Source organism: Lygodium microphyllum, chromosome 14 (assembly GCF_053477565.2).
Source record: "Lygodium microphyllum isolate KBCC chromosome 14, Lygodium_microphyllum_v1.1.10, whole genome shotgun sequence".
Taxonomy (NCBI): Eukaryota; Viridiplantae; Streptophyta; class Polypodiopsida; order Schizaeales; family Lygodiaceae; genus Lygodium; species Lygodium microphyllum.
In genome coordinates, this window is record NC_141148.1 from 75,247,146 (window position 1) to 75,268,942 (window position 21,797).

The following is a 21,797-nucleotide window of genomic DNA, read 5'->3' on the forward strand; positions in this document are numbered from 1 at the left end:
GCGGATCCATGATAAGGTGACCTTCTGCATCCTCGAGTCTGGTCATATTCTCCCTAGCAGGAGAGGCATGGAGAGCTCGAAAGAACTTATGGGTTTGACATGCATTATCTTGCAACGTCTCTGTCAGATGTTGCAGTTTGGCCTGCTGGTATGATTTCAATTGGAATTCTTTAATAAGATCCGCCACTCGCATGGCCAGTGCGAGCAGAAATGCATCATCCGGAGTGTCCACCAGCAGAGAGCGAACCAAAGCCAGCATGTCCTCGGCTGCCTTGCGACGCTGCCGACAAAGAGAGGCATGGTGGATCCCATACTGCCGAGCAACCCGCTGCACATTAGAGAGCAATCGTTCAAATGACGCAGTGCCTTGAGAAGAGAAGTCGAAGAGAAATCTGTCAATCAATTGCTGCATATAGCCCTGAAAGATTGCATGCTTCAGGTAAGACGAATTGAAACGCAAAGGGAGTCTCTCCAGAAATTGCTTGAACGGGGCAATGGGTTGTGCAAGCAGCTCAAGCTGCAGAGGGAAATGGTCCGACAAGGCATATTGCTGCAACACTTTTATTTCGAGCAGCTCCGGAAGAAAATCATCATTCTGCATGATATATATACGATCCAATCGCGACCATGTTGTTGCATACTGGGCAGAATGGAAAGTAAACCCTGTAGAAGACGGGTGTAGCCAGGACCAGAGATCTTGCTTAAGGACGTCAAGAGCCAACGCCTGCCACATACGACTTTCCGGCGTATCCATCACCGAATGCTCCGATGTGGACTGGGAGGAATCCACACACACATTGAAATCCCCCATGAAGAAGCCCCGTCTGCCAAGTGACAAGGAGGTATGCAAAGTCTGCCAAAGCGCCCGACGAGATAAGGAATCATTCGGAGCATAGAGGCCAAGTAGCCATAAGATTTCCCCTTCGAATATAATTTCAATCACCAAAAAACGGCCATGAACATCGTTTTTAATTAGAACAAGCTGATATCTGTCATGGACAATCATGAGCACACCCGAATAATGCATGGCCTGTGACCCAGCATAAAACAATCTAAAGCCATGGCAATCTACCACTTTTCCGGCTTCATCGTGGCTCTTGTGCTCAACAGCGCACAGGACATCCCACTGATTTTCATGCAATACAGTCCACATAGCATGTTGCTTGTGTCGGGAACAAATTCCACGCACATTCCACGTGGCGATTTTCATGTATACTCAAAACAAAATCAGGTACGAGGCACTGCTTGCCTCGCTTTGACTTTGTCAGCGAGAATGTCCAGGACTCCCTCATCCAAGAAATCCGCCAACACTGCAAAAGAGTTCTGCGGTCCAGATTTGGAAGTAGACGGCATATCTGCTGGCTTTGGGATGGAACGGGGATAACGACGGTCCCACGGGGTAATGACATTACCTCTGGTATCAAATGCCAGCTTAGCAGAGGGACCCTTTGAACGATCCGAAGACATTTTCCTGGCGGGCTGCTGAAGCGGGGCAGAGGAAACCATAGCAAGAGCCGAGCGCTCAGAAGACTGCATTTCCTTCCTGCGCATGTATGTACGCATGGAATCTTGTGATATAGTGGGCACATTGTGCTCCATGGTCGCAACAACCCTGTTGCCTTTTTTTGCACGTACTTCCACCCAATTAGTGGCGCTGGAATCCAGACCCGCAACCTGTTGTTTACCTTTGGCCAAAGCGTGGGGCTGATGGGTAGCATCCAGCGATGGGGCATCACACACCATATCCTCCATGGGCGGCACAGCATGGCCATCATGGGAAGTGTGTTGCTGTTCCGGGCATTCGGCCATAAAGTGTCCCAACTGTCCACAGGAGAAGCAATGCCCTGCAAAATTGCCCCATTTCAAACGAAAGTGTAATGGGTGCATGCCAGGGCAATTGAGGCGTAACCAGGCAGGTCTTTTTCTTGCAGTGTCCCATAGCATACACAAGCGGTTGCGATTCACAGCCCGGAGACTAGGAGGGACCAGAACAGTGCCCACAGCGGCCATAGCATCCTTCAATAGTGGCCAATAAACAGCCGGACAGTTTTCCACCTCGACCCAGACCGGGCATTCACGTTGCAGCAGGTGCTGAAAATCTGCCATTGGACGCCATGGAACCACATGAACCAGCCAGCGTTCAAAAAACAAAGGCAGTTTAGACAGGAGAGCAGCACGGTGCGTCTCTGATTTCAACAGGACCTCAAAAAAACCCCGGGAGCCAACAAAAATCTCTTCAACACATTCCCCTTGTAGCAGATGTTGCAACCACTGGCGAATACGGGAAAGCAACGGGATTCGGCCAGTGAAGAAAAGTATCACAGCGCGATCATAAAATACCGAAAAGGAGCGTAGGACAGTTTTTGGGTCCACTGTGGCGTCCAGCACATCTTCAGGTGCCGAGTCAGAAAAGACTTCCTGATTATGTTGAACATAATCGCCAAGCAAAGTGTTTGCAAATTCCAGCAATTGTTCCCAGTCCACTTCCTGAGAGTCCACCGAATCTGAAGCAACCTGAGCATAGGACCGATCCGGGGAAACGCCTATCTCTTCCGAAGCATGCTTGGTACGTTTACCCGCAGGCTGGATGTCGGGACCAGGGGGCATCTCTTCATTGCATGGAACCATATCCTGAGGTTCCTCCGCATCAGAATCCGGGCCCAGTGCTGCCACTGTTTGATCTATGAAATCCAGATCCAAACCAGCCATCGTATATGATGTTTTGATGTCGAAGGAGGACTGACCCTCTCTTTTGCCGACTCTCTTGCTTGCCCTTTTTCTGTACAGAGGTGCTGTCCAGGGATAGACTCGGCACGGAGAGCTAATGAAAACTGAGGTTACCTGTCACCGTGCAGGGGCAGACAGGCGCAACACAGGCCGGGCGGTCTCCACAGCAGGACGGGACAGGCTGGGGTGCCGGGCAGGGGTCCGTCAGCAGTGTCCGGGCACAGGGTGTCAGGAGGATGCTGCCATGGATAGGGCGTCAGTGACAGAGCGTCTGGGCGTGGACAGGGCGGCCGGAACAGGACACGCTGGCGGCTCCAGGACAGGACACGCTGGCGGCTCCAGAACAGAACACGCTGGCGGCTCTAGGGTTCCCGCTGGCAGGCGCAGGACAGGACACGAACAACGGGCGAAGGCGGGCGGAACTGCAGGCGTCGACAGTGCAGACAGGACGCGAACGCCAGACGGGCTGAGGCAGAACGGCAGGCGACGAGGATACTGACGCGAGCGATAGGTGACGACAGGTGGGTCGTCAGTCTTCGACGGCGCAGGGCGACGCGACGGCAGGGCTTGCAGAACCAGGCGACCCCAGGGCGGCAAGAACCAGCGGCACCATCGTTCCACACACTCTCTCTCTCTCTCTCTCTCTCTCTCTCTCTCTCTCTCTGTGTGTCTGCTGTATCACAGATCTCTGTCTGCTGTGTTAGAAATCTGCACCTCTGTATGCTTGTTTCTCAGACTACTGAGGCCGCCCCTCTGCTGTATCACAGAATTCTTTCTGCTGTGTCAGAAACCTGCATGACTGTGTGCCGTTCGCTCTTACTACAGGGGATTTGAAGGCCAGAACAGACAGGGGACTGACGATCAAGTCTGTAGTGCACCCGCCTCCTGTTTATACTGCTCCCGCTAGCTGATTCACTCCCTCGCCTGTGGTAGATGCGATCATGGCCAGACTGGCAGCGCCTATGACTGTCCAACAGAATAACAGCACCCGCCCACAGCAGTCGTGGTCCTTCTGTCTGATCGTGGGGCGAGGGCAAAACTCTCTCGCTCGCTCGCTCTCTCTCTCTCTCTCAATGGGTAATTATATTAATCACGAAAAAAGTACAAGGTAACGAGATTACAAAGTACAAGGTGGCTCTAGGCCATCATTTATGAACCAAATACAATGGATTCATGAGGTGCAAAAGGACGAAAGTGCAACAAGCACCCCAAGACCAGAACAAAAGAAGGGATCAAGAGTGTTGATGGGATTTGGGTGCATGAGCCTAGGCCTTTGCTGCCAATGTCTCCAATACACCATCTTCAAAGAAGTCTCCTAGCACCGCAAAGGGGTTGGGCCTCTCATGCTCAGCCTGCGAGGAGAAAGGCCCATCAATGCAGCACAACCTGGATACTTGCAATCCCATGGCGTGATGACATGACCAATCGCATCAAAAGCCGGCTGAGCTGGAGGAACACATACATGTTGCTGTTTGGGAGGTTGTGGGTCCTTGGTGGTAGAAGGAACTCGAGCAGTAGGAGCTTCAGAGGACTTGACTTGGCGTTGCAAATGAGTGTGAAGGGAATCCTACAAAGAAAAAGAGGGATCATTAAGTACTACGGGCATAGGAGCCTCCTTTGCTTTACCTTTGTTCTAGTCGAGAGCTTCTATCCATCCTCATGTCTCCAAGATAAACAAAGGGGCGGGTTGCTTGATCTTAGATTGGCTAGGTTGGACAATTTTCTACTTTGTAGAACAAGGCAGTGTTGGGAATAAAGGGCCATCGTGCCTTTTATATGTGCACAGGTGTGAAACACACCCTTAGCACATTTGTACTTTCATATATATCTATCTAAAACCTAAAGAGGCACACTAGTCTTTGTACCAAACATCAAAGGTGTCGTGCTCACTCTCCTTTCTACTGCTCTCTACTCTCTGTGTCTGTTATCCGTCGCGTTCACTATCAACTCCGTCACGCTCCATGTTGGGAATAAAGGGCCATCGTGCCTTTTATATGTGCACTGGTGTGAACACACCCTTAGCACATTTGTACTTTCATATATATCTATCTAAAACCTAAAGAGGTACACTAGTCTTTGTACCGAACATCAAAGGTGCTCACTCTCCTTTCCACTCCTCTCTACCCTTTGTGTGTGTTATCCGTCGTGTTCACTATCAGCTCCGTCAGGCTCCATCCAACTGGTATCAAAGCACACAGGTTGTGCACGTTTCACAAAGCTCATGACAGGCGAGCAACAACTTCAAGCATCAGTTGTCAAAGTCTGATACATGCAGAAGACACGGCAGGGGCGACAGGCCACATACCAAGCAGCAGGTTCGACAGTAGTAGGCAGGTCATGGCTGCAAGAAACATTCGCAGGCGACCAAGCTGTAGTCGCAGGCGACCAGGCTGCAGTCCCAAGTGACCATGCTACAAGTGAGGCGGCCAGGCGCAGGAGAAACGGAGCACGGCTGGTGAAACAGACTGCACACCATGACACGCAACAGGACGGGACGGGCTTCAGTAGGCTCTCCAACGGAAAGGCAATGACCTGTCTGACAGGTCACAGGTGAGGGCCGTGACCAAGCGGCCGTAACAAACCTAACGGTCAACGTTTTTTCTTTTTTCTTTTTTCTGAAATCTAAAAGAAAAAAAGGGAGGTTTCCTTCCCTTTCCTTACCGGACGTTCGCGTGTACAAGCATAGAATACAAATCTGTGCACATTTGCTCCTAAAAAATTGGGGCCTTTCCCGGATTTGGAGACTTTAATGCAGAACTGGACAATCTGATTCAGAAAGTGCAAAATCGGTGCACATTTGCCCAGGAATTTTGAAGCTTTTCACATTTAAGTGAATTTTCTTCAATTTCACTGAAATTTGTATACACCGCACCCGAGAAATTTGGGGATTTGTCTAGATTTTGTGCAAGCAAGACAAACAGTGATATTTGTCTCAGAAATTGCAAGAATTTGTGACATTTTGCCTCCGACATTTGGGGCTTTTCATGTACATGTAAGAATTGGGCTGAAATTTACCCAATTTCTCGACATTGATGCTCATTGGACCTAGTGCAAATTGGGGCTTTTGCTGTTTGGGAAAAATTTGTGTGCCATTTAGTCATTTTATGTACATGTGGGTTTAATTCCATGCAATTTGGACATCTAGCACTTAAAAAATTTTGGGGGTTTTGCTGAAATTACTCTATTTTGGCAAAATTGGCCTGTTCTATGCATGTCAAAGACAGTGCAGATGTATGGTTGATGCTTTGAGCATATAAATTTTGGGGCTTTTGACCATGCGTGTCAAATTTTGTGCCCGTGGGTGCATGTACAATAGAAATTGCAGCTAAAATTTGGGACTTCTCATGTAATGTGATGTATTTGTCCTTGGAACAATAGTAATCAATTGTGGAGTGCTGTAGCACAAGGTTTAGGGCTTCTGAAAATTTATTTGCATCTGAAATTTCTGCTTTTACGTGGTTATTTATTGTTGGTTGGTACTTGTTTGTACCTTGGTCACTCATGTGACGGTTTGGGTCTCCATTTGCTGAATTTGTTGGTCACATTTGGGCTGAAAAGAATGTCTGGCAACAGTGACAGCAGTCATCTCATACACATTAAGAAGCTTGAAGGAGCACATAACTTTGCAGTCTGGCAAAAACAGAGCTATAATATCCTGTTGCAAAAGAAGCAAGCAAGGCCGACTAAGACCAAAGGGGCAAAGCCTGCAGATATGGAACAGGAAGATTGGGATGAGTTAAATGAGCTTGCATGCTCAACCACCATCGAGCTATCGATTTCTGATGCCTTGGTGTTTAACATTGAAGGTTTGGATTCTGCCTATGCAATTTGGACTCGACTCGAAGAACTATATACCCAAAAGAGTACCGCAAGCAAAGTTTATTGGCTACACACTTGAGTGAGTTGTAAACGCCCCGAACAACGTAGTATGCTTAACAATTATGATATTCTCTTGTTTTCAAGATTTAATATAAAAGAGAATGAACACTTAAAGCTAAAAATGAAAATTACTCACAAAATTATAGCCATGAAAATGTAAAAGTAATGGAGACAAGATTGAGGGTTGAAGATGGGCAACCCCCCCCCCCCGAAGGAATGTATTTCTGCTCAACCCAAGTCCCTTAGGGAAGAGCTCAGTTACAATCAACCTGAGAGTGAGAAAAAGGTAATTCTCACTCTCACAAGATCATGCAAAGATGTACAAACACACATGCATTATCTATTATGCAATGATAAGAACTGATTTCTTTACAGTATGAGAGAAGAAAAAGGGGAAATCAGCCTTTCTCCATCGTTGATCAGCAGTACATGGATAGGGCTTGCTTCTTGTTGCTAAAATGGAAGAAAAAGCTCGAGAAGGAGGTGCTGTGATGAATTTACAGGCTTGCTGTCCTGTAAACAGCAGTGATAGAAGAGGGCATATGGAGGAATTTGATAATGGAGAAGTGGGGAATGATGATGGGGATGGAGGGGGCCAGTTTCCGGCTATCTGTGGATGCTGTACATGAGTTTACAGCAAAGAAAAATGATGATCAATGAAGAAAAACGAGCTCTTATTTATAGGAGAGGGGAGAGCTAGTACAAAAGGGGAAAGTGGAGTAGCACAAGACAAGTGTCCAGCCACATGTCATGAGATGTGACAAGTGGTGGGACACTTGGAAACTTGTGTGACAAGTGTCTTGACACTTGTCTCTTCTCTATGGCCTTCCTTTTTGGGTTGAATACTGTCAAGAATAGAAACAACCAAATTTAGTAAGCACAGTCAGAGTACAGAACTTACTATTTTTAGAATGACTTCCCTATTTTTTAGGACTAGCATTTTTAGGCTAATTTGAGGCTCCTAAAATTTAGGGACCTCCTAAAATTTAGGAATCTCCTAAAATTTAGGAATCTCCTAAAATTTAGGAATCTCCTAAAATTTAGGGACCCCCCCAATATGGGTATCATATGAAAGCTTTTTCCGTGTACATCGCAAAAATGGAGGTTCTTATGAAGGGACCTCCTAAAATTTTATGAAGCCATATGTTCTTATGAAGGGACCTCCTAAAATTTGATGAAGCCATATGTTCTTATGATCAAAGCCATATGTTCTTATGAAGGGATCTCCTAAAATTTAGGGACCCCCCCAATATGGGTATCATATGAAAGCTTTTTCCGTGTACATCGCAAAAATGGTATCCGAATCTTCATGTGACTTTCTTATGCAAAGAAATGTGCATTTCAAGCTTTCAGCCCACACATGCACATTATACAAGCATTTCATGATCATGCCATCTTGTTGATTGTAACTGTCTGTTCTGGTGGATCTAGCCCACACTTCAAGGCATCAATCCTTTCTGTGTGCGAGTCTAACCCTGATATGCGTGAGTTCTAGTCACAGGCGCCCAATCGGGTCATATAGGTGCAAGTGTGAACTATCTTTTCTCTAACCCACCGCGTGGGTCCACCATAACCTGTGACCACTCATCAGTGGCCAGCTCCAATGCACTTTTCTTTATATCTAATTAGTGCAAAGGAAATAAATTTAATAAATCATTACATAGACAAATTAATGAAAAAGGATACAAATTCTGTTTCTATAGAGTTGTGACATGAGTTTAACTCCATTTTCAGCCAGCTGGTTGCCTTGGGATTTTCAAGATTGATGAACAATTTAAGGCTACGTTCTTGCTTTGCACTCTGCCAGAGAGTTGGGATACATTCAGGACTGCTATGAGCAATTCTAATGCGATGCTTTTGTATGCTGATGTAGAGAGAGCTCTACTCATGGAAGAAATGAATCAGAAAAACAATGCATCAAGTAAATCTTCCAATGCTTTGCATTAGGGGCACATCATAGCAGATCCAAGTGAAGTATCACTTCATTAGAGATGTACTTGACAGCAAGAGCATTGAGCTTGTCAAAGTGCATACAAATGATAATCCTCCAAATCTTCTCACAAAGGGTCTTCCAGCAGAGCGGTTTGCTCATTGCCAATAGATGATGGAAGTTGGATAGGTATATGTATTTCAGCTTTGTACATACCTAGACTTAGCTGATTATTTTCTCCTCTTAAGGCACATTGCCTTTAGGTGGAACGTTGTTGGGAATAAAGGGCCATCATGCCTTTTATATGTGCACGAGGGTGAACACACCCTTAGCACATTTGTACTTTCATATATATCTATCTAAAACCTAAAGAGGTACACACAACAAATTGTACCCAAGAACATCGTGCATCTCTCTCTCTGACTCTCACTCTCTACTCTTGCTCACGTTTTGCTCTCTACCTGACATTTTCATCGCAGGACATTGTATTGCCACTCCGCATCGCTCACTTCAATAGAAGGATACCCCTCCAAGAGATTGCGACAAGGAGCTTGAGAGAGAGAGAGAAAGAGAGAGAAATGAAATGATATATTAACGTCTACAAAAGGCCAAAATGACCTAAGAGACCATGAGTTACAATCATGTGTATGATGGTACAATTGTCAGGGCAAAATATGTATGTAGCACAAAGCAAAATAAGAAAGGAAACTAACTATAGCTATGTGTAAAACATAGAGCTTAATCTAGTAACATGGGCTCCAAATGGTACAATCTCATGTGGGTATGGAGGACCTAGCTCTAGCCCTAGCAATAATCCCCTGTATCGGCCTATGAAGGTGTCGTCAGTGTCTGTGCCGAGACCTAGGACGTCCGGATCGACTAAGCTGAACAGCTCGATCAATCAATACTCCTTGTCTGTGTGTGGACTGCAGCGGTGAGAGAGGCTCTCGTGTGGACTGTGGCTATAACTGTATTGAAGTCTTCTGAGTCTCCTTTGCAATGAAGTCTGCCTCTATGAAGGGCCTCGATGTCCTAGAGCAGTTGTATTCCTGAGGCGCATGTCACGAAGCCGTCGTATCTCAAGAAGAAAGAGGCTAAGGCATCACTGATCGGTAAAATCCATGACTTTGGATAGTGGTCAAAATCTGTCTCTAAAGAGAGAGTGGAAACGACCACATAGCTCATAATGCGTAAGGCAATGGCAAATATAATGCTCCTCTGTCTCTAGCTCTAATTGGCATATCTGGCATATGCGCTCCTTTGGTGGGATGAATCTATATCTGCCGGTCTCAATCTCTAGTTTATGTGAGGAGGTGCGCAATTGGCTAATAGTACATCTGATCCCATGGGAAAGGTGGGTCTCCATGTATCTCAAGTGAACAATAAATCCATCATCTGTAGTATGAAGGAAATGCACGCGGTAGAAAGCCATCTTTGTCCCTAGCTCCTACCCTGGCATCAACCATATCCACCTAATATCCAACTGGGTAAGATCCATCCTGATGATCTTGTGGATCTCTAACCTGCTCAGATCAAGAGATGGTGCATCAAGGGAGTACTGGAAGGGGGGATACCTTGTCCATGCTAAAGCCATGGAGCTCAAACTAGGCCGACATCTATGCATACCAACATGAAGTATCACCCTCTCTAGCAAGCTGCTTGGAGGACTCAACAGCCAACCGTGCATATCTGTGTCTGGGTAAGTCCCATAGGCTATATATGTATGCGACTGATCGCATGAGGGCCTCTACCACAATCGTTGTAGTTGCTAGATCGGCTCTGATGATCTAATGTGGCACTGAGGCCCTACATCTGATCATCTTGGATATCATGGACACTAGGGGTTTCTCCATCGACCTCCATCCATCATAAGTGCGCCCTGATCTGCTATGGTGGTCAAGACTAGGCCCCCATATCTGTACTCCAAAAAGTAGTGTGGATGTAATCAGTGTATCGAAGAGCCATAGCTTGGTGCGGGGTTCTTGAAATTGCACCTGCGAGCACATCCTCTCCAAACCACCTAGTATTGTGTATCCGTGAGTCAGTCTAGTGTGCTGCCTCTCGCATAGAAAAGGTGGGCCCTGTAAATGAGACTCCTAGGTATGTATAAGAATCCACATATTCCAGCTCCTGAGAACCGTATGTGAATTTAGGTGTTGATCTCCTAACCCACTGTGAGAGAGAGAGAGAGAGAGGAGTTACCCCGAGAGGCTACAAGGGAGAGACTTAGCTCAATTTCCCCTATCTCGGTCTTCGACTAAGCCATCTTCTCTTACGCTCTCCCATCTCAAATTCATTCCTTCTTCTTTAACCCTTGAATCTACTTGCAGATAATGGCCCCCAAGTGAAGAATGTCGCATGCGGGTGGATATCCCACAGCCAACAACAAAGCTTCGGGCGAGGGTATCACTCTTAATACAACTATGGTACCGGATATAAGTAATACATTTCCAAGTTGTTAGATGCTTGCTTTGATTCTCGCATGAGATACATTAGGTCTCGTACTATGCCGCAAGAGAATAGGTCATTGAAAGGGATAAATACCATCTTCATAATTGTAGGATGCATATTCAAGTGCAAGAGTTAAAACTATGAAAAAGAAAATTGCACTCATCCATATATGATAAGCGCATCTACACCTAAGTGGCGGATGAAAATGTTATCGCATCTATTCTTGCATTGTTGGAAAATTGCAATTGGTTTTGTTGGTTGATCTAACAACATCCTAAATGCTTTTACGTTCATCTAATTGTTGGATTGTCATTTGGATGATTATTCCAAATGCTTGTGATTGATGGTAAATTCATGGCAGGGGTCTGTGATGACAAATTGCCATGGAAAGGAATGTTTTCTTGAAAGATGGCATGAGGGCTAACTACCTTGACTGTGCTTGATTCCTAAATGATTTAATTAAGGAAAGGTTCTTTGCACGGGTGGATCACCTCCATGATCGCACCGCGGATAAACTCGAAAAGGGCACTACCCGATTCGTGGGCCAAAGGTCGAGTGGTGAAAATGTCAACCATGGAAATAATGTTTCACTCCTAGGCAACTTGTGGGGCAGGTGGAGCTCTGGACACCCCTTGCCAAGTCCGAAATGGAGTTGCAGACTTCTGTGACCCCAATGTCTGTGGCGTTGGAAGATCCTATTCTAGATGAAAAATGGAAATTGCGGTGCCATGTGATTTGGGCAAGTTACTTCTGCAGGGCAGAAGGGAAATATAATTTCTCCTGTATGGGCAAGAAACAAAGATTAACTTGAAGACAAGTTAAGAAACTTGTTTGAACTTGTCAAAAACAACTGCTTGCTTCGTTTTCGTGTTAGTGCTATAAATTACGTGAGCAAAATCTTGTTCCCTAAAAGGTTTAATTAAGGAGGCTGATTTTAAATGTCACACATAATTGTGTTAGAACCTAATTAAATAACTAAAGAACGCCTATTGAGGGAAGTGGATGGGCGGAATCCCCGACACATCTGTCTTACAACAAGGTGGTCCCAGAAAACTGGGAGGCTTCTCACAAGGTTTTACTGGCAACCGACCCTTAGCAAGTGTTAGGTTAGAACCCCGATTCATGTCGTTTTAGAGAACCACACTGAGACTATGCCCTTCGGCTAGAGAGGTTGAGTAGCGCATCTGTCTCGTTTCCCATTCTCTTTGAACCAAGTACGGCATGGATCTGCTTCAGCTTAGGTATCTCTGCGTAAAGTAGGATGTCCAGAATCCCACACCAGAATGTTGTCAAGAGACCGTGACCACTAGGAACCCTAAAATTCAGGTCAATCCCAGTGGGTTCGGCCGCAAACGTTCTGTTGCAAGAGGCGGACTCAAGAAACCCTAGGCGACAAATGCCATAACGTTCCATGGGAGTGCCGAGCAACGTCGCTTAGATTCGTCTCTCGATGGACCACTAAAAACGTGCCTGGACAGCCGATAGGCGAGCACGTTACAAGCCACTAGGCCTACTAGCCTCTCCTTGTCCCACTTGTGCTTCATTAGTTGGATGTGGTGTTGCATAAGAGGAGTCATCCTCTTCTAGCTTAATATCCATACGCTTCCGATGCTAAAGATAGAGACTTATCATTACTTCTACCGGCACATCTACACAAGGCCCGATGTCTTTGTTGGGAGCACATGCAAGTGGTCTTTCACGTGCGTTACCAAGGTTGTCTCGGTACGTAGTACAGACTGATCCATACGGTACAGTACGTATCCGTACGATTTAGTACAAAAAAAGAGGCACCTTTTAGCTACTCTCCTTTAAGTCTACAACCTTTTTTCTTTCTTACTCCTTTCTTTTTTTTTTCTTCTTTCTTTCTTATTTCTCCCCTAACTCTCTCTCTCTCTCTCTCTCTCTCTCTCTCTCTCTCTCTCTCTCTCTCTCTCTCTCTCTCTCTCTCTCCCCCCCCGGTCTCTTCCTCTCTCTCGTTGCACTAGTACCACATACGAAAGGTTTGATACTATACCATACTTTAGGTATTGTACCTTACGTATTAGTACCATAAGGTACCAACTTAATGGATACATGTTTCCCATTCGAACTGCACTTCGAGACAAGCTAAATGCTCCTTATATTAATATGATTCTCCCATGAGATTAGGTTATTTGAGATTCAAACAATTTCCCTCAACCTTCTCTCTCTTGAGCCCACACTTCTCCTATTTGTATAATCATGTATGTATGATGTTTCCACTCCCATCTATGTAGTTATAAGTTGTAGGTAGCAGTAGCATATGTTGCGCATGCAGCATTAGGTTTTGGCATATTACCCTCAAGTACTCATCTTATATCCTCTAATAGCATTGCTATTTAGACTTGAAATATCTATTCTATTATCTTTGGTCCAAAATAATCAAGTTATTTTTTTTTCTAATATTATACCGTACCTTAGAAAATCTTAGGGTACCATTTAGTACCGTATTTTATCATACCATACCGTATCGTACCTTTCATATCTAACAACTATGCGCATAACGCTCCCTGATTTCTCCAATCCACAATAGTTACACCACCACTTCTTTGATCCATCGGAAACCTCGTATCCCTTGATTGGAGTAACATGCATCCAATATGGATCCCGCGCCATGACTAGGTAATAAGAAATTGGAATGCAATCAGCCTTTCACGTGCATTATGCTCCCTGATTTCTCCAATCCATAATAGTTGCACCACCACTTCTTTGATCCATCAAAGACCTCGTATCCCTTCATTGAAGTGACATGCATCCAATATGGATCCAGTGCCATGACTAGATAATAGGAAATCGGAATTTGGAAAGGGAATAAGAAGAAGAAGAAGAAAGAAGGAAGAGGAGGAGGCTGCAAGAGGTAGAGAGCTAGAGTGCAAGAGACAAAGTTTGAACGCGCCGGAGAATGCTGGCGAAAAATGCAAAACAAAGGCTGTTTTTTCCCTGGATAACCCACTGCCCATTTTTGCCACAAGACGCCAAAACAGCGTATCATCGTTTCTATTTTCGGCAGCCCCAAAACGCTGTTTCGGGATACGATGCAAAGGAGGGATACAAGAATTGGAGCTACAAGGAACCCCAAAAGAGTAGTGTTATTGCCACCGCCAGGTCTAGAGCATCAGATATGCTCAGTGCCCCACCCTCGTCAGGTGCCACCAATGTTTCATGGTGCTCTAGGTTGTAGGGCCCCCATTATGAGGACAAGCCATATGTGAGCACAAACATTGGTTGGGTTCTGAATTATATGTCAAATGAGGTCTAGGTGACTAGATGGCAAAAAGATGGCCTTCATGGACCTAGCATTTGGATTAGATAGAGTAGTTATGCTAGTAGAACCTCGAGGCACAATGCATCAAGTTATAGGGTGTGGAAGTTATCAAGGACTCCTATTTTGGGTTTCAAGGGCCGCAAAAGTGGTCCCTAGCTAGGGGTCCTCAAGGGGGCCAACGGCTCCCTTGAAGGGGGTCCAAGGGCAATACCCCCGGCCTAACAGTAAAGGGAATATTCCCTGGTCGACTAGGGAAGGTTCATAATATGGTCGAACTGGCTAACTAGACTACCTTCCTAGGCTATAAAAGAAATACCCCTCCAAAGCCATTGTCAAACTATCTTTCACCCAGTCAGAGTTCTTCCAGCTACCCTTAAGCTCTTTGCCTACCATCTGTTTGGATCACCGTCTAAGCCTCACAATGGAAGCACATAGATGGACAAAGCCATCTTTGTATCAATTTGATTGAAATTATAGTAGTTTTTATTCTTCTCATATTTGCTATGTGTTCTCTACTCCTTGCTCAGATTCTATATGTTGTGCGGTGTAAGTTCTATATGGAGGTGGATGGATACTTGGAACAAAATGTTCTTTTGAGACCAAAACGATGAGGGAAAACACAACCGAAACGTCTTGAGAGCCCTAAAGAAACACTCATAACAAAGAGGGCAAGTACCACCCCAAGGGTAGAAAATATTGAATACAGTGGAAGTTGAAAGAGAGAAACTTAAGAAACCTCAAAGTACAAAAATCTAAAGTGCACGAATGACTCAATAAACTAAATAAAGTAATATATGTCCAAAGAACAAAGACAAACCCATGTAAGCTAAGGGCCATAAGCATATAGAGCCCACCCTCTTGAAGAGCAATCCAAAAAGGCTCACAAGTAGCCTCATCATCAACTTGCACATCACAGCTCGTGAAGATGACCCCAGTGACTAGTTGTGCAACACGATAAGAAGAAAGAATAGTCAAGTGCATTGCACCTATGAGAGATTGATACACTTTCTTGCCTTGCTGCACTTTCTCCTTTCTTGCCCCTTTCAAGCTTGTCCGTGCTCTTCTGCACATGAGCTCCTGCAAGCCACAAATAGTGGTTCATGGCCAACAACATGTTCTCCCTACACAGAATCGGCTACCCTATATGTGTTTACAACTGCTGATCTTCAACCTGCTATTCCTCTCTCAGCTTGGAGGCCCCAATCCCGACGAGCACATCCTTCAACAACCCAAACCTCCTTTCTTTTCTTACAAGAATATCATCATGGTAGATTGTTGGGATCAGTTGGATCAATAGGATCGAGAGGTAGATCCTGAAGATTGTCCACCTTTTCCCCATCACATTCCCCTTCACTTTCCCCTTCAGAGAGATCTATTCTTGTCTCTCCCTCGTGGCATCCTCTATTCAAGTGCTTGTCCTCGCCAATCTTCTCAATGCCCAAAAGCTGGATGGAACCAACTTTTGTCTTTGGAGCTATAACAAGTTGAAGCCATCCTCAATAATCTCAACCTTTGGGAGTTTGTCTCTCTCCTCATTCCAAGGTCCACTATGGACACCAGGATAAGTTTTTCCACAAATTCGATTGCTATTTGGGATCGGCTCAATTCTTGTGCCCAATTATACTTCTTAAACGACAACAATGTGATTCTCGTACCCATTCGTCCTATTCATGGAGCCTCTCAGATTTTACCCATCTATCATAGCTCAATCAAGTGAAGACCTTTGAACATGGGATGACCCTCAAGATGCAATTGTCCAACTCAGATTCCCCCACCATAAATGATCACATGAACAAGATGGAGGAGATTCAAGATAAGTTGGCGTTCCTTTGGAAGACTATAGTATGAGGACTCATTGGTCAAACCTACCCTCACCCAAGTATGATGTCTTTTACATCAATCTTCTCACCTCTTGTGTGCGGGACACCACTGTTGAGAAACCACATCTTCAGTGTACACATTTCAGTTAGGGTTTCGTACTGACGGTCCCAAAAAGGGCTAGTGTCCACATTTTGATCTCTTTTTCAGTGGATGCCCACACAATGGTGCACCGCCCTAGATAGCTTATGCCTATAAATAGGCCGTCGCTTCTTTCATTCTTCACCTTCTTCGATCATTATTCACCACTCATCCTTCTTCATCAAACACCCTTCCCTTCTCTCCCCAACCCTTCGGCTGCCATTATACCCCTTCCAACGACATTGTGGTTCATGGTTCATGGCTGCCTACTCCATCTTCATCCTCTGCTTCAAGTGCCTTGTTCCACAACATCAAGCTTTGTGTTTTGGAGTTTCTCTCGGTCTGGCATCAGCATTCACACTAGGCGTCAGCTTTTTCTCCCTTTAGGCAAAAGTCATTCTTGCGTTTGGCTCTCTATAAGCGGTATCATCATCAATATACTTCCCGACACTCTCTCCTGCTTGGCGTTAGCTTCCTCATGCCTAGCATTAGCTCATCTAGCCCCAAGTATTTGTGTTTTGCAACCTGGGAGAACTTGCATATCCCGGGTCATCATGTAGTACCTAGTGTCAGCACCTAGACTACTCTCCTTGCATTTGACACCTCCAACACACTCCAACATTTGCATTTTGCAGCCAGGCCATCTTTCCGGCATCTAAGGACTGCACTTTACTCCCTCCACAGCTCGTGATCATCTTCCTCATCTAAACGGCATCAAAGGATTGCAATTTGCTCCCTCAACAAACGTCCTTCACCTTTCAGTGATTACTTTCATAGCCCATTGATCGAAGGATTGCATTTCGCTCCCTTCACTGGGCAGATTCCTCACAAGTGCTGCCGCCCGATTCCGACAAGACAATGCAATCATCTTCTAAACTTCGGCTCCGATATATCAATGTTTCTTCTCATAGCATGATTCAATGCATCATCATTGTGTTCTTGTGTTTCTAACTTTCACTTCTATCTTCGTGTTTGTTATACACACATTGTTTCTCCTCGCAAACCCTTTTGTCTCTCGGCACCGTCGTATATCTTGACATGATATCAAAGCCTTCTTTTGTTAGTCATTCTTGACAATCACTATGTAGGAGAAATTGGATCTTGTTATTTTGGAACAAGAGGACCAAGGAAACCGATGGCATAAGATCAATTAGGTTCATAGTTTTTCATATGGCAATCATACATCATACTTAGATGGGTATGAAAGTATGATTGGAGTATGGATTGGGCACTAGGGCTGAATCATACTTTACCCTAGTTTTCATTTTAAAAACAATAAAATTGCATTTAAATCTAGTATTTTATACCAAATTGAGTAGTAACAAGCTGAATGAAACTTAGTTCATTATTTCAATAACTTTAGATTCACAGACACTCCATTCATATTTTGATTTCCAATCATTCGAGTCGAGACACGATTAAAGCAATGATGGCAAGCAACTGTCACACGATGCTATCAACAAGCAAATGTCACCTTTTTTTATAAATCATCAAATTTTCATGTTTTTTTCAATTTTTTTCACAATGCCTCCCCCCCAGGAAAAAAGGGTGGTAAAGTCTGAAATAGGATATCATACTATAGAAATTATACGTTTTTCATACATCTGCATCAGCACTTGTATTTTAAGTGTGCTTTCGCAGCTAGCTCATGTGGGAAAGGTCAAAAGAACAAGATGAAAAAAGGCAAAAATCAAATCAAAGTCATCATCACACTCTCGAATCTTGACAAGCGGTCAAGTCCAAGGCTTTTACTAGTGTCTTTATGGTGAAAAGACCACACATCTTGAGGAAAAGTGCTAGAAGACACACCCTTCCATCACCTAGGCAAAGCTTTAATCTCCTCTTCATTTATGGCCTTACCAATCGCAATACCTAGTTATCCTCCTCACCGAGCATGCAGTCACTATAGAGGATCCTACCTTAGAGGTCATCATTTGGACATGTTATCGAGACCATGGGTCTTATTGGCTCCATTCCCTTACTCTACTCCTTCTAAGGAGGTCCTCCCTGACATCTCCTATTGCTCCATTAGTTCTTTACAAGCTACCTTTCATACATCCCTGCCATAGGCTCCATCCAATCCCCAACCATCTTCTCTGGTGGTTCCCTCAAACCTCCTACCTCTTTAAGAGGGGATTTTGGCATAGCTATAGATTCTCTAGCCTTTCTTTCAGTTTCAAAGGGAGATCTCCCAAAACTTGAGGAATCCTTTCAAGGTTTTCCATCTTTACAATGTCTTTTCCTACTTCAAGCCACCCTTCCTCGTTGCTTGCATAACCATCCCCACGCCCTTTGGTCATTGATGTCTGTCCATTGCAGAAGGGTGTTTCAATGCTTTCGATACCTCCTCGCTATCGTCATTTGGTAAGGTCAATAATTCAACTCGTCCATTTCCACTTGAATACCCTCTCTCTTGTGTGACCCTTCAAAGGCTTCTTTGTTCCCTTGCACATTTTCAGGCCACCCATTTCCTTGGATTTTCTTGTCGGGAGAGGGTCGTACTCCTTGACTCAATCCCATCTTCAACAAACAATATCAACATTGGTTCCTCTGCTACCCTACGCCCATTGCAGCCTTTCGCAGCTTTCTTCAAAGACAAACTGCAATTTTTGAGTTTCCTCTTCGACGAGCTTTTGCCCTCTAGTGCTCCATCATCTTGCTCCTTTGGGCTTCAGTCTCACCCAAGATCTCAAAGGGGTTGTTGCTAGCCACGTCTTTTCATCTCTTTGTGTTCATCTCCTAGTTGTGAGCGTTTTGAGTCAACAGTCGATGTTTGGAGCTCTAGAATTGTTTTTGTCCATCAGTCCCTTTCCTCTTCTCAGTAGTGTACATCCCTGGCACACTAGATGGAACATGGCATTGTTATGAGCATCCTGCTCTGCCTCATTAGGCCACTAGGATCTGTCTAGACTCCATTTGGTTTGTGAGGCCTGCCTACCATTTAGAGGGCCACCACACGGCTTTTTTAGGCCGACCTTCATTTGGAGCCGATCCACCATATCTGGTTTCTGCCACTATTTATGGGCCTTCTCCTCATCATCACTTCCACGCTCTTCATCTTGCTGATTGTGGTCTTCTCCAATGCTGTCGCACTGTTCTCCTTCCAGCCACCTGTGTTTTCTGCATTCTCCCCCCTCTTCCTCGTCATCAAATGTCTTTCCTCCGTACAGAACCATCGTTATCCTGCCCTCCATTTGGCATTCGTGCAAGAGCCAAACCCTTCTATTCTTCATTATTCCAAGTTTTATATTCATTTGTGTACATTCGCTGTGCTCTCTCTTTCTCTCTGGGTTGCACTATTGCTTTTGCATGGACTCTCACACCATAGGACAAAAAATATTATATCATAGCAGACTCTCTCTTGCAGACTCTCTTGCAGTGGTAAATGCCAGCCAAGTACTTTTACCAACAGTAGCATCATAGCAGACTCTCTCTTGCAGTAGTGATCACCAGCCAAGTCCTTTTACCAACAATAAGGTACATCACTCCCTATTGGGCTTTCTTAGATCTTCCGTGCCAAGTGGAGCACCCTTCATTCGGTGAGGAAGGGATAGAAGCCCAACACAGGCCAAGGTTGTACAGGATGTCATCATTCAGCTGAGTTCAAAGGGGGGACTAGGCATCATTGCTCTTGACTACCAGAGCAAAGCATTATTAGTGAAGCTTCTAGTTTCAAGCCTGCTTCTAAAAGAGGAAGCTTCTAGTTTCAAGTCTGCTTCTAAAAGAGGAGACTTGGAAGAAGTTTCCTATCTCTAAATCAAAGTAACTATACTGCAATTAGAATAAAGAACCTTGGGGGGCTAGCATGGGATGGATTTTATTTGATCAAGGCTACATGCATTTGCAGAGCCTCTCTAGCCCTCGTTCACAGTTACCTACGACTTATTGAGGAGACAAGGAGATTGCCCTCACTCTTCAACCAATTTAGTGAAACAATAGCCATGCCTTAGGGCCAATACCACATCTCTCTCAGGAAAGATTTTGTTTAGAGATTTTGGACATGGTAAGACAAAGACTTAAAGGCCTCAGAGGGAGATGCACCACGACTCTGTCAAATGTAGTTCCAAATCACCAATTGAGGGTGATTCAAACTCCTGAATTCTCAAGAACTCAATGGTCTGCATGATGTAGGTAGCTAAAAGCAAACAGGTCAATGGTCTGCATGATGTAGGTAGCTAAAAGCAAGCAGGCCATAGATAATTGGGCTACCTACACCTCAAAGTTACTTTCACAGGCATGCTCCAAGGCAGCACAAGGAGGAGACAAAAAAACAGCATTCCTAGCCACCTGAAACTCTGAGCAGTATCTTTCCACACACTACCTTATATGTCTTGGCTGTAGACAAATCTAAAATAAATATTCATTGAACCCATTGAATAAGTTTTCTCCCTTGAGAGAAGCTATTCCAGGAGATTAACCCTTTCCCATGTTCATAACTTGGTTTTTCAGACAGGGTGGTTTAATAAGATTTTCTTGGACAGTAGGAAAAAGTATTTTTCTACTCTTATAGAAACATTAGAAAAAGGTTGAGGTAGGAAAGTAAACATAAGTTGATCATGAGAACAATATGAAGGAGAGAGGCAAAACAGGGGATCTACAAAACATGCTAAGTTGTAGGCTGCACCAACCATAGTAGAAGCTTTGCTGCTTGATTTAGCAAGAACACCTATCATGCTATCCTTTGTTCATGTAAAGAGGCTTTAAGTAACTGAATGCTAGAATCCCTTTTTCTCATTTTCTTGTGAAAAATCTCGTCAATTTACTTCTCACAATTCTCCTTTCATATTTTCACTTCTAATGAATACCACGCTTAATAGCAAAGATACATGTTAACTTCTAAGTGCCATCCTACCAGCCCTTTCCATGTGTGAAGGAGCCCTTACTCCCTGGCTGTTTTCACACTTCTCAAGAAAACATCTTTCTTTTTTAGGATACTTAGTGAACACTTACCATGATTGAGGAATAGGAATAAAATCAAGTCGATAATGCAACAGGGATGTAATGCAAATTATCAAAGAGATGAAGTCTGGTTACAGAATGGGCCCAATGCCTTGAGTCATTAACGTATAAAATTTCCATCAGAAAGAAAAAACCCATTGTGTTAGACAGAATGCCAGCAAGTTTGGAGTTTCAACTCTTTACAAATAAACCTTACCTCTTCACCTGAAACATAGAGGACAGGAGCTGCCTCATAGAATTCACATCCCCCTGCAAGAATGCTACAAACCTGCTCATGTGATCAAGGAAATCAATATGTCAAAGATTAGCCTGTTATGTTCCCACATAAGCCACTCTGAAGTAAAATGCTGACCCTCAGAAAAACGTTTCAATCCTTTTAAGGACTATTTTTTAACTACCAAGGGCACAGAAACCAAACCAAATAAATGTATTGAGACTAGGCACATTAAGACCAATCAGCTGAGATAGGATCTTCAGAAGCATTTGTACATGCAAAGAAACAATGCCTCACTGTATACTTTACAGATTACAAAGAAGCACTTATAAAATTATGTCCTGTAGACAAAAGGAGTATTCTAATTAGCAAAACAATGGAAAAACTTAGTTTCA

The 21,797-nt window shown here is 44.4% G+C and overlaps 1 protein-coding gene across 1 annotated transcript in view; it reads right to left on the reverse strand.

The window, feature by feature from the left end:
- The window catches only part of LOC148025738 (DNA repair protein RadA-like protein), a 216,311-nt gene that overhangs the window by 151,326 nt on the left and 43,188 nt on the right, over nucleotides 1-21,797 (reverse strand). The window contains exon 4 of the mRNA XM_087692964.1: nucleotides 21,385-21,456. Within this exon, the coding sequence (XP_087549090.1) occupies nucleotides 21,385-21,456 (72 nt within the window). The remainder of the gene's footprint in view (nucleotides 1-21,384; nucleotides 21,457-21,797) is intronic.